Source organism: Fulmarus glacialis, unplaced genomic scaffold, assembly GCF_000690835.1.
Source record: "Fulmarus glacialis isolate BGI_N327 unplaced genomic scaffold, ASM69083v1 scaffold743, whole genome shotgun sequence".
Classification (NCBI taxonomy): domain Eukaryota; kingdom Metazoa; phylum Chordata; class Aves; order Procellariiformes; family Procellariidae; genus Fulmarus; species Fulmarus glacialis.
The window spans coordinates 282-13,207 of NW_009200784.1; the positions used below are offsets into that span (position 1 = coordinate 282).

General features: G+C 40.2%; 1 protein-coding gene across 1 annotated transcript; it reads left to right on the forward strand.

The window, feature by feature from the left end:
- Positions 1-4,510: 4,510 nt before the first annotated feature.
- Positions 4,511-12,733, forward strand: LOC104073787 (CCR4-NOT transcription complex subunit 10-like). The gene is made up of 6 exons (XM_009573705.1): positions 4,511-4,624; positions 6,482-6,612; positions 7,385-7,420; positions 7,523-7,650; positions 10,778-10,853; positions 12,440-12,733. The coding sequence occupies exons 1-6, from the start codon at positions 4,566-4,568 to the stop codon at positions 12,592-12,594; spliced, it is 585 nt and encodes a 194-aa protein (XP_009572000.1). The 5' UTR covers positions 4,511-4,565; the 3' UTR covers positions 12,595-12,733.
- Positions 12,734-12,926: the final 193 nt, after the last annotated feature.

Genomic DNA, 12,926 nt, shown 5'->3' on the forward strand with positions numbered 1-12,926 from the left:
AAGAAAAATTGCCTCTTTCTAGGCATTTGACTTCTTCACCATGGAAGAACATAGGTAAAATTTGACTGTAGACTTTTTCATGTTCTCAAAGATCCTTAAACTACTTGTTCAGCAGTCTGAGTAACTCCCATGTGTCTAAATAAGTATCATGTTATCTGGAACCTCTTTACTTTTCCCCAACAAGATTATAATTTGCTGGCAATGTTAATTATTTCAGGTGGCTGCCAGCCCATTGAAAATCTCGCTCACTACAAAGCTTGCACCTGTTTAGAAAAAAAGAAATCTGTTGTAAGTTTCTATTATGGACAAAGCATACAGTAATTTCCCACTTAAACTCTTGGGTAAACACTCTGTTCCAGCCTAACCCTAGGTAACCTGTGTTTTTATAATGACCAGCTTAACCTTTACTTTGCTCCACTATGTGTAGCAAATCTACTTGTATTCATTTAAAAGCAATTTAGCAGGAATCTGTGAGGAGACATTACTAAGACCTTGATTATTTATTTTGAAGTGGTGCAAAAGTATGCTACTCACAATAGAAAGCACTGGATTAAAAACAGTGATGTGGGTTGGTTGTGGGTTTTTTTTCCTCCTGACTGTTGAAAATGTGGTTGCCACATGTCAAAATTACATGGTGTCACATTGTGATTTTTTTTTTTTTAGTACATAGTCTTTTGTTTCACAATCAGCTGTTGTTATCTACTGATGAAACCTGACAACATGTCAGGAAAAACTTATCAGTAAGAATTACACTGCTTCTGTAAAGAACATCATATAAGGAAAGGAAAAGCATTGATTTATTTTTTTACAATACTTGCTTTGGTGGTTAAATCCAGAGGATTAGACATCCCTAGAGAGTGATTCTGCTAAAACGATTTCTAGGTTTCTGCAGGTAGCTGTGAAAAGCAAAATACATTATACTCAAATGTTAGTATATTTCTGTAGTCTTGCTCACTAAGGAGCTAAGTGAGAAAACTAAAATTCTTGTCTGGTCAGAGAAAACTAAGGAAAAATTCTGAATGTTGGCAAGGATTATCCTGAGGAATAGGTCTCTTCAATTCAGTTTTTCCCTGTTAAGTCATTGGATTGAAAAACCTCTGTTGCTTCTAGAACTGAAATGGGCAACTTAAATGCCTTTTTTTGCATGATTTTGTACAGTTGCACATCCTAATAAGAGTTTAAAATGACTGACTGACTTTGCCACTAAGTAGTTCTTAAAAATTAAAAACATCTAGAAAAGGCTTATGTGTCAGATGTATTGTTTGGTACTTGTACGTGAGTTAGTTGAACAGACTATTCTCATAATAAGCAGTAATTCAATTGCAAGGTTTTAAAAGCAACAAGCAGAAGTCTGAGGACACCAAACGTTGCTAAGAATTTATGCATAGGAAGTAGAAACTCCAGATTTTTCTTCTGAGTTTCTTCTAAGCAATTCTGTTCCTTGCTGCTTCTCATCCTCCGAGAAGCCAATTCCCCTGCTCTGGTCTCAGCCTGTGGTATGTTTCGCCGCGCCAGAGCAACCCAAGACTGTTAGGATACATCAAGAGTAAAGGAGTTCTGGTAGAACAGTGCTACATCTGGAAAATTTTGTGGATTTTATTGTAAAAGTTGAGATGGATAGCACCAGACCTTGTTGTAGCCTTTTTCTCCCTAGATTGAACAACTTGGTGTGAAAATGTTAATTTTCCCCTTCAAAGCAGCTAGAGATAAAGGAATAGTTTTATTAGCCACTTTGTCCTGAATAGATTTGAACTGCAAGCCCTTGCTATAAGGCATGTGATCCAATTTTACCATTTTTTTCTTTCTTTTGACTCTTCCATTGGCCCTCTCCAGTCCATCATTATGCTTTATTTATTTTATTTACTTACGTATTTTTGAAGTGTGCGTATCCTAGTATCTCCAGGAGCATCACTGACATTGCTAATAATTTCACAGGTAATACTGTAAGGACCACCAATTGCCACCCTTGTCTCTTCTCCAGACCTACCTAGTACTGCCTCGTTTGTCCACTTAAAGATTGCAGTGGTCTGTTTGGCCCTGTCACGATACTGCAAGCTTACAATGATTATCACCCATAGCTGTTTCACACTCTTCTTCCTCACTGTCAGCCACTGCATAGGTCTCCCCCATCTCCGCTTCGCTGGTGCTGAATTTCCCCATTGAGTAAGCACAGCGTGCATTCTCTATTTCTTAATATTTTGGATTGTTTTGTCTGCATTGAAACAAAAAGTAGATAGCTTATATCCACTATTGTGCTTAGTTAGCTGTTTTAAATTATTTCAGGTTAGTGATGTTCTCTAAATGGTTTAGAAGTGCCATTTTTGGTGCCTTGATGGTAAGTTTTTAACAACTGGATTTGCTCTGGCTCGCCCTTTGCCTGAGAAACAAGCCAAGTCAGATGTGGAGTTTGGGTTCTGTAAACTTGCAGTCAATGTGGGCTGACAAATCTTGTTGCCTAGACCCACACAAGAAGCTGTTTGACATAATCTGGCAGTTTAAAAAAACATTTTTCTTTTTCCTAGTGCAAAGGCAGTTTTATTTAGGGCATGCAGAGGCTCAGGGATGCTGGAAGTCTGCTGTGCTCAAAGGCGGCCTGTGGAGTTTTCTCAGAATCCTGACCGGGGTGAAAAACTAGTTTGTCTTTTCCCTTGTGGTGCAATTCTTCTGCTCCGGTTAGCTGTCAGCTCTCTTGAGCGTTTGGTTTAGCCAGCTCAACAATGGATCCAAGTGCGCAAGAACAGTACTGCAGGGAAGAAAACCTGAATATTTTCCTCTTCTTTAGATGGCTGTTGCTGAAGAATCTTGCCAGCTCTTACATGGCTTAAACAGTGATGAGTCCTTAGAGCAGAGGAGAAGGTTTCAGTTTTGCTGAGCTTACCTATTGTGTGATTGGAGTGTGTCTTGTGTTTGAATTTACACTTTCAGAAATAAAAATAGGCTTTAAAAAAGTTGTGGGAAATAGAAGACGCATATTGACATAAAGGGCAGTAGCAACCAACTCTGCAGGCCTTGACTTGTGTCTAAGGGTATTTAGCTGGTGACACTTAGCAGCTCAGCTGATTTAAAAGCTGTGCTTCCTTGAGGCAGGGCCGAAAAGAGGCTAGTTAGAAGCAGGCTGTTATTACAGAGATTTTTTTTTCCCCCCCGTTCCCTCCCCCTCCCCAGTCACAACCTTTCAGAAATATTTTAGGTTTGGGACTTGAGCTGGGGAAGCTTTCCTCTCCCTCTCTCAAGCTTTTGTATATGTTCAGATTTGATGTGACATCTGGGCACGGTGGAGAGGAAGTGGGGGGTAGGGAGAAACACTGGAGAAGTTTCTTATCCTGCTTGTGCATAATTAAGGAGCATGCCTCCTGGGAAAGGGGAATAAAGGCACCCCAGGTCCTGCCATGAATTACATGACTTACTGCTGGACCGAAAGTGGGCTTGACAGTTGCCAGAAGGTTGGCGCGGTAATAGCCCACCTACCGGCGGGAGAGTCGAAGGCTCTCCTCCCATCGCTCCCAACATGAGACCCCACTGAGAGGATCTGCTCTTCTTCCCTGGAGAAGGAGAGAGTCCATGCTCACAGCAAGGCGTCGTGGGGAGAGGCTTGTGCCCGGAGGACAAGGCAGCCTGCGCTGAATGATGTCTTATGAAGTGGAAAATATCCCCAAGTGCTGTATTTGGGGTGCGGGGGGGCAGTTATTACGAAGTGTGAAGCTTGGCCTAATGATGGCATCCTGACGTGGGGTTATTGTTTGAAGATGGAAAATGCGAGTAGTTCAGATTTCATTACAGGAACTGTCAGAGATTTTGTGGTTTTGGAAAGATAAGAAAGTCTGTGTCGGCAACAAAATGCCACATATCAATCACAGTCTTGGCAGCGGATTACAGCTCTCAATTGAACACAAAACTGGAAATGCTGTATTCTTCAGCATTTATTGTCTCCCTGTGTGCAAACATTGTACAGTATAAGAGTGAAATATGTTACAACTTAACTGATTGCTACTCTGTGTTTGTAGATTGTATGTTGTAGAAATCTACAAATCTGCTACCCTTTGCTGCAGCAGAAGGGGAGGGCAGGGAAGTACAAATGAGAGTGCAAGGCAAAAAGAATAAAAAGAGGGTGAGAAAGGGAGGCTGTCCATGGGAAAAATGACACATGGTGAAGTCCATCTTTTTTTAATCTGTTATTTATGGTCAAAATTGCAAAATCTTACTGAGCACACCGTGGTGGTCCTTGGTTTATACTGGTAGAACAAAATGTATGTATCTCCTAATTCAGAGAATGCAATTGAGGCCATAGATAACGAAACACTAGCTCCTTTACTTCATAGTTTGATGCAAAGATATTATTGAAAGCTTATGATTTATCTCTTCAGCCCTTAACAAGAAAGAAATTTAACAGCTGCATTTGGAATCACAGAATTCAATATTTAACATATTGGCTTCCCCCCCTCCCTTTTTTCGTTTTCTTTTTTTCTTTTTTTTTGTTTTTGTTTTTGTTTTGTTTTGTTTTTCCTTCCAGGTGCTCAATACTTGCGTGTAGTGCTTACGTGGCTCTGGCTTTGGGTGATAACCTTATGGCATTGAATCACGCGGATAAACTTCTTCAGCAACCAAAGCTGTCAGGGTCTCTTAAGTAAGTCTGATGTGGTCATTTCTTTTTTCTTAGCTCTGCTTTTTGCTGGAGAGTTCTGAGTTGAAGCTTCCAATGTCTGTAGCTGCTTGCCAATTCTGTATCTGATGCAAAGAATTGCTTGGCCCGCTCCTGTTCTTGTTGAAGCCCTGACTAAATGTTCATTGACACGCAGGAACGTGAGTCCCCTCATCTGTGTATGAATTCCATGTAATTCGGAATCTATCGCTGCTTTTGTTGCTATTTGTTAATCTCCAGCTATGGGTCCCCTGCAGTGGCAGGACCATCAGGTCTCTGTCCTGATTCACTGCGGGGCTGCACATGCTCGTGTTGGCACAGCACAAGGGGCAGGAATGAGCAGCTGGGGGTGGACAACATCAGCCCAAGCCAGCATGCTGCTGAAAGCTCGCTTATGAAACTACAGCCTCGGAGGGGAAGGTTTGCTCAGTCAGTAGGGTACCAGATCTTGGGTGTGGAGGACTGTCACTTCACCTGCTACTGTTGCTTATATAGGTTCCTTTCTTCAGTTTCTCTTTTTCAGTTCTCATTTGGCACTGTATTTTTTGGAAAGATATTCAAAGCTCATTCTGTTTCTACCCACCAGTTTTCATACATCTCTGCAAATTCAAAAAAGGCAGCTTTAGCCCCATCCTTCTGACCTTACTTGTGCATTTAATTCTTATGTCATACACAGGATAAAATATAGCAGAGGGTTTTATGATAGTAATGATATTTTTCAAAACTGGTAATGTCCTTGCGGAAAGCAAGCTTAACTTGTGCTTATTTTTATATGCTGGCAGCATACTCTAAAAAGGTCCATGCCAATTAAATTCTTTGGCTCCCATGCTTCAAACTACTGCAGAAGCTCATCTTTTTGCAGAGTCATTGTATAAGCAAGATATTAGAGCAGTTTGTAAGGTAACACATAATTTTGTGAAGACAGTGTTACCATTATGTAATGCAAGAAATGCTAGATGACAGGTTTTTGCAAAGACAGAGCACCATATATCTTGGTCCCAGGAAACCAGGCTTTTGTGCAGATTGGGAATATTGAACTGTTCCTGTTTTCTTAAATGAAATAAATTGCATGTAGAAAGTTACATTTGCTGTATCAGATCTAAGTTGCAGAAGTTATTTTGGATAAATGACTGATATTTTACCTGATGTTTTGTAATTCATTACAACCAACCATACAGTCAGTTTGAAGTGCGCTGTATACAGCTGCATAGAACAAGTGTGAACTTTTTTGTTCAATTTCTGTTTCAGATTAAATATTTGCAAGCTAACTATGCTCTTGATCGACAGGATTCCTTCTGTTCCAAAGTTGAAAAGGAAAGTTCCCGATTAGCTGAGCTGAGCTACAAGTGTCAAACATCAGACTGGCTTAATTCTTTTGCAAAACCTGCAGTTGGAAAGGTGTTTGTGCCCCACGGACAGGACTGTATAGTTTCTGTCCTTAGAAATGCAGCTGTCTTACAGAATTAGTTTGATTTTTATTGAATGTAAAGTCACTTAGCACCTCAAATTATAGATGTATCCATATCCTGGGGTGTTTTTGTAAGGATTCCTTTTTTAATTTTCTGAGATACCAAGGTACTGTCTTTCTGGAATGGCAATTCCTGTGCATGAATGAATTATCGTTACTCAGGTGCAGATTTTTTCACAACAGTAGTGCCTAAAAGCAGTAAGTGACAGAACTGGGTATTATGACAATACTTCATAAGCAAGGTAACTTCCATGCAAGTGTTTTAAGTATTCGTTTTCATGTGCTCGCATTAAAAACTGCATTCCGTTCGTTTTACATAACAAATTGTGGGGGTTGTAATACTGATATTTGTACCTAACCTTTTGCTGTTGTAGGTTTCTTGGGCATTTGTATGCAGCAGAAGCTCTCATCTCTCTAGACAGAATATCTGATGCCATCACTCACTTGAACCCTGAGAACGTCACTGATGTTTCCCTCGGGATCTCTTCAAATGAGCAGGATCAAGGTTAATGAATCCACACTTCGTTAGAACTGGTTATGCTTTCAGCTGCCTTCCTGCTGTAACTTTCTGTATACAAATATAATTATGATTAAGACATCTTCTTTTAAGACCATAGGTTGTTTGGGGGTTTTTTTGTTTGTGTTTTTGTTTTGTTTTCCTGGCTTTAGTTCCTACTTCGTGTTTGGTTTGTCTTTTGCATGTTTGTCATTCCTTTGAAGTGGCTAATTCTGTAACACAAATAGAACGGTGTATTGTAGCATTCTGGCTTGTTTGAAGGTAACTGTGGAAAGCTGCTGTGTTAAATGTGCAATTATGGTTAAGTTTGGGCTTCATACCTTCTCTTCCAGCTTTTTAGTCTCTAAACCAGGCTTTGGAGTAGCAATGAAGTCTACTTACTGCATGTAGTGAGAGACGGGAGTGGGGAGAACTTAGTTTGTCTTAATCTTCTTGCAGTGCTTCCAGTTGGGAGTGTGTATTCTGTAACAGAAAAATACTTCAGAGCCCATCTGTATAGTCAAGTCTACAGCAGCTCTGATTTCAGTGACATGTCTGCAGTTTAAACTTCACTGTACTCGTCTGCAAATCTAAAAGTAAAACATTAAAGATAGGAAGTCTTAAGTGGCGTACACTCTTGAGCAAACAGATATGTTTTCCTTCTTTAATGTCAGACTCTGAAGAAAGAAGCAAATCTGTATCTTTTAAAGCTTATTACAAAATAATACAAAAAGTTCATGGAACATGATGGTTTTTGTGTGGTGTTTTTTTTTCTTTGTAGGGTCTGACAAAGGAGAGAATGAGGCGATGGAATCTTGTAAGTACCAGCCACCATATTCAGCAGAGTACAGGAACTAACTTGGCCAATGTGGAATAAAAGTGTAAGGAAAAAAAAATTTTTTTTTTTTTTTTATTGCAGCTGGCAAGCAGACCCCACAGTGTTATCCTAGTTCGGTCACGTCTGCACGAACAATGATGTTGTTTAACCTTGGAAGTGCTTACTGCTTGAGGAGTGAATATGACAAAGCTCGAAAATGTCTTCATCAGGTATGGAAAAAAATCTCAAGACAGCTTTAGGGACAAATGTACTTCCTTCGAAGTGCCATTTAGATCACAGCAAATCCTGGTGATTTCATAGCCCAGGCTTATTTGCAAACTTTGTTGAGATGGTGGCTCTTTTCTGTCTTTATGAACCAACGTATATTAGTAACACAAAATAAAGGAATTCCAAATTTCTTACTTGTGTAAATAGTTCAGTATCACTGTGTGAAGCATTTTTTCTCCCTAGATCATATCAAAACAGTGGAATATGACTAGGAAGCCATTTAACTTTTTCTAAGGTGGTGTGGTTTGTTTTTTTTTTTTTTTTTAAATGGTCCAATAGTAATTGTTGTATTTCAGAGGAGAAAGTTCTTGAGGGCCTTGAGTTTACTTCTCTCTAATCAGTTGTTAACTCACCATCTAAGCTATCAACTTTAGGGCTGTGAGAACAAACTACAGTTCTGCTGGAGGTAGGTTTCTTGCCTGCCTCTTGCCCCAAGAATTCTCAAGTACTGCTTTTGAAACTCTCCGTCTTCACTTAGTCTGTGTCATTCAGTCCTTCTTGGGAAGGTTGGGACTGATCTTTTTCAATGATGATATGTTTGTCTCTTTTTGCAGCCATTCCTGTCTGTCAGGAAGACTAATCAAATGCATTGTCGAGCTGCAAACTGAAACAGCGGTCTTCCAAATTACTTCATAGTAGTTGTATAGGTGAGCAGGTTCAACTTCTGGAAGTTCTCAACCGCTTAAGGCAGTTGTCTTGCACTTTTTCCTCCTGTGGCCTCTTAGGATTGGGCAGGTGTCTGTGCTTGGGCTCTGTAGCACATGTGTAAAGCCCAAAGGAGTGTAAGGCCATCTGTGGATGTAAACTATAGTAGGTCTCTGCATCTACAATAAATCCAGTGCTTTTGGGAAGCCTCAGTCCTTTTAGTATGCACACATTAATTGTTCTGTGCGTGCAGTTACATTGTATGAGGGGGAGCAACGGAGAGCACATATCCTTCCCTGAAACGAGATGCGTGGCTCCCATGGCTAGTTGGGCCCCTCTGAGTGACAGAATAAAGGCCAAAAAAGTATTACAAAGTGTTTAACTTATGAGTGAGATTCTAGGTTTGTTTGCTGAAATGCTGAGGCATTTGAGGTAATTGCTGAAAACTGCTTGTTAAGGTAGCTTTAAAATTGGATAATGACCAGTTGTCCATTCTGAAGAGCACTCGAGAAAGACTTCCTAAAACAACAAAACTTATGTGACGGTTCAGAGTTCCTGAGCCAGAGTGGTTCAGCATGTCAGGGCCAGGGTGCTTGCAGAGACTAATCTTTGCATGAAGGGAGAAAGCAGGGTTTGATGAAGGGGTATTTCCAGAACTTGGCTGTGGTGGGTTTTTTGGGGTGGGTTTTTTTGGGGTGGGTTTTTGGGTTTGGTTGGTTTTTTTGTTTTGTTTTGTTTGTGGGTTTTTTTTTTTTAAGGACTAAGGGAAGTGATTTGCTTTGCGTTTCAGTCTTCCTAATTCTTATATTCCCTACTTTCTACCATGCCATAAGGACAGTTCAGATTCTGGATTATGGGGTGCAGATTATAGAGGGATGAGAAGGATCCTGTGTTATTAGTGGTCAAACTGTGTCCCCAGTACGAGCTCCTGGTGAGATCAGGTCTGTCAGAAGCTGCTCATTCCCTCTCTGTCAAAAGAATAGACCCCGTGTTACTACTGGGTTTTGAATCTTGACCCGTCAGATGTGAAACACTGTATAGGACAATTTCTTTGTTGTTTAGTGGATGACCAGATCAGCTGATTTTTGTTTAGCTTGTTAACTAAGTAGTTTCTTCTGAGCGAGCATCTCAACCATCTGTTTCTTGTAAAAAGATGCAGATAGTAGGTACCACAACCAGGTCTCCCTGTAGCAAATCATCTTCTTGCACACATTTTTGATACAGAATCAGTCCTGTTATCTTGTTGTCATTTGTGCAGATGTGTCCTCTCTTTCTCAGGAAATGGATCAATTTACAATTTAATTGTACAAATTTATAGAGACAAATGTGCATTTTTCCTGCCCTCTGGACTGGCCACTTACAGAAAAGGTGGACTTGCAGGATTCAGTCTTACTGAGATCACGGGAGTCATCCTTGTTCTAGGATTATCAAATGTTCACATCTGAAATGTAGTTGAAAATAGTAAGTTTCAGAGGTTGGGACAGAAATTTTTTCCTACTCGTTATTTTTCTTTCTATTCATGGCTGGGCATTACCATGCAGAACCACTGGTATGGTACTTAAATACCAGTATGATGATGATATTCAGTGATCTTGGAAGAGGGAAGGCAAAGGATAAGGAGGAGGGAAATAATATGTTCCTTTCAAAGGCCTGGTAGCCTGCTCTCTCTTTTTTTTTTTTTTTTTTTTTCCTTCCCCTCTTACTTTCTCCACCCCTTTCCTGCTAAAAGTGCAGAAGGCCCTTCTGTTTGAACTGAAGGAAATGAGCAGCAGAGTCGTGATACGTGGTGTGACTCTGGGTGTAGAAGCTGGTGAGACAGAAAGCAGGGACCTGTCTGGGACATCTGGAGGCGGTTCTGCAGAGCTGTGTTGTTCTGGAGGCTCTCAGCTCAGGACACCTGTCAGGTGGAGCACAGGGACCTTCACGCCAAATTAAATCAATGGCATGTACCCAGTGTGCTGTAGATCAAGAGTAGGGAGTTGGATCTGGAGCTAATGTAGAAGACAGCTTCATTGACTATATAGCTGAAAAATATTTGTATATGGAAAGCTAATGAACGATCCTTGTTAACTTTGCATTCTGAACTTTGGAGCAGTTGAGGTTATCTTCTTCACCAGTCATCTCACCAGAAGAACGCAGTAGATTGGCCCAAGAATTACAGACTCATAATAACATAAGTATACAGCAGATGGTGCTGCTAATTAGTGTGAAACAATCTTGCAAGGCAGATAATCTTTCAGTCTCTCCTTGCATGCGTAAACCTAATAGAGTGTATTAGTTTGAAAAATCTTATCTTAGTTTATGAATTGTTACTTGTTTTTGTTAACTAAGATGATGGTATCAGTCTTGTCAAGAGGCGTTCTTTGAGCTAGATGTTTCTCTTAAGCACTTTCTCTCCCCGCCCCTTTCTTCTTTTGCAATAAGGCTGCTTCACTGATCCACCCCAAGGAGATCCCTCCAGAGGCTATTCTTCTGGCTGTATATCTTGAATTACAGAATGGTAAGGAATTTAATTTTTTCCCCAACATTAAAATCCCTAATTTAATAGGTAAGATGCAATGTTGAATGTAACTTGGTATTTTTAACATTTTGGATTTTTCCTTGAAGTTTACAGCTAGCCCTCATAGGCAAAATGTTAAAGCAAATTCTTAAGTTTTGAAATGTTCTCTTGACCTAGATTTGGGATACAAGAGGAAGAGGGCGGTAGTCATCATTCCTAGTCTTTATAGAGTTGTGCCAGTGTTTTGAATGACACCCTTTAGGCCCTGTCTCCCCTTTACACTGCCATGGATCCATATATCCGCACCTTCATTTCCATTTTTTATTGCAGTCCTGTTCTTACACACTCCAGACCTCCTAAACATTCATCCTCTGAGCTGAAATCTTCTATACTTTGTGCAGAAATCAGCGGTCTTGGATAGGCTCAGTAAAACCCCTGATGAGGTTTATACTATAAAGGCTTTGAAAGGCTTTTCATTAAAAGACAACTGCAATCCAAGTTTCCCAAAGAAGCCATGTCAAGGCTATGTAGCAAGTACTGTAACAAAGCTTGTAATATAGATAACTCTCTCTTCCAAAATCTTTCCTTTTGAAGGTTCACTGTGTTTACATGGTGAAAAAACTCTGCATAATGGGAAACTGGAAAGATTGCACTTGAATTCTGCAGAGTGAGCAGGCTAGTGCAGCTGCACCATTGAAGCTGTCATGGTTGTGGACCTGTGCCCCTTGGGGCCTAATATCCGAGTGTTGTGAAATGTTCAGTGTGCTTGTTCCTCTTCAGTTGTCTTGCATTGCAGACAACTGCAATGTATTCAGAATTGAGACTTCTACAAAGCTTTTCTTATAGAGATGTTTCTAAGTTGGAATTTTGGAAACCTTTCTTTCTGCAACAAAGTACAAAGCAGAAGAGAATAGAAAGTGGGATTTACGTCTCACACCCCCTTTGAAGTATATAACCAAAAGGAGCTAAAAATGTTTTTTGTTCTATAAATGGCAGCAAAATGGTGCGTATCTTCTGAAACTAAAACTTTAGTGAAAGAAAAGGATTTGATAAGAGGGAGAAATGTTCTTTTCAGAACTTAGCGGGTTTCCTCCTACAATTTTATAGGTTTAATTTTTAACAAAGAGTAATTTTTCCATTTATATTGATATTTATTTGATGGGCCATGCATACAGTTGAAAATCAGATCTCTTGTTTTAAAAACATGTTTTATATACAGCCTTGACATTTGCATTACTGTCTGTAATGTCCCATTGTGAGGGCATTTTGTGTGAGATCTAGAGTCTCACTAGGCGGATGGGAGGGAGAAGAGGTGCTCTTCGGGAATTAGAATAATTCAGGTGCTCTGGCGTCTTCCAACTCTGAGATAAAAGCTCAATGTCTCCAGCTAAGAATAGGCAGAATCAAGCAATACTGTTGTTTCACATTTACTCTTATCTAATACTTTTAATATCCACGTCAGCATCTGACTGAAAGGAAGACCGCTAGTGTACTTAGCCTGGGCCCAGGGCTGGCTTGTCAACTCTCAGAACAGTGATTCAGAAGTCATACAAAGGTACTTTTTTTAATCGAAACTTGTCTTGTAGGTAACACGCAGCTGGCACTGCAGATCATCAAGAGAAACCAGCTTCTCCCTTCTGTGAAAACACTCTCCGACGTGCGGAAGAAGCCCGTTTTTCAGCCAGTCCACTCAATCCAGCCCATTCAGATGCCAGCTTTCACCACTGTTCAAAGGAAGTGAGGTTGCACTTCAACCTGCTGCTGCCCTGCCCATGAGGGCTTGGGATTTTGTATATTTTTTTAACCTAGGACACCCGCATACCCCAATTGCTGGAGTGTGTTCATTTATGTAAATTTTTAATAAAACATGTAAACAAAAAGGCATGCTTGGAGGTATTTGTAAAGATTATTTCATAAAGGAAGAGAGGTTGGTATCTGTTTTGAATGTGGGTGGCAGTTTACTTACCAAAAGAAGTGGTTCTCCAAGTGTGTAATTCAGCTCTTTCTGAAGAGAATATACAGGATGGAAGTGACTGGAAGGAGAATACCATTTACCAGAACTAAAGTCCTGCT

Bases quoted from the DNA above. Each gene is read 5' to 3' on its own strand.
- LOC104073787 (XM_009573705.1), top strand. From the start codon at position 4,566: ATGGCATTGAATCACGCGGATAAACTTCTTCAGCAACCAAAGCTGTCA. The intron at 4,625-6,481 runs GTAAGTCTGATG...TTGCTGTTGTAG, and splicing joins AAGCTGTCAGGGTCTCTTAA to GTTTCTTGGGCATTTGTATG. The intron at 10,854-12,439 runs GTAAGGAATTTA...CTTGTCTTGTAG, and splicing joins ATATCTTGAATTACAGAATG to GTAACACGCAGCTGGCACTG.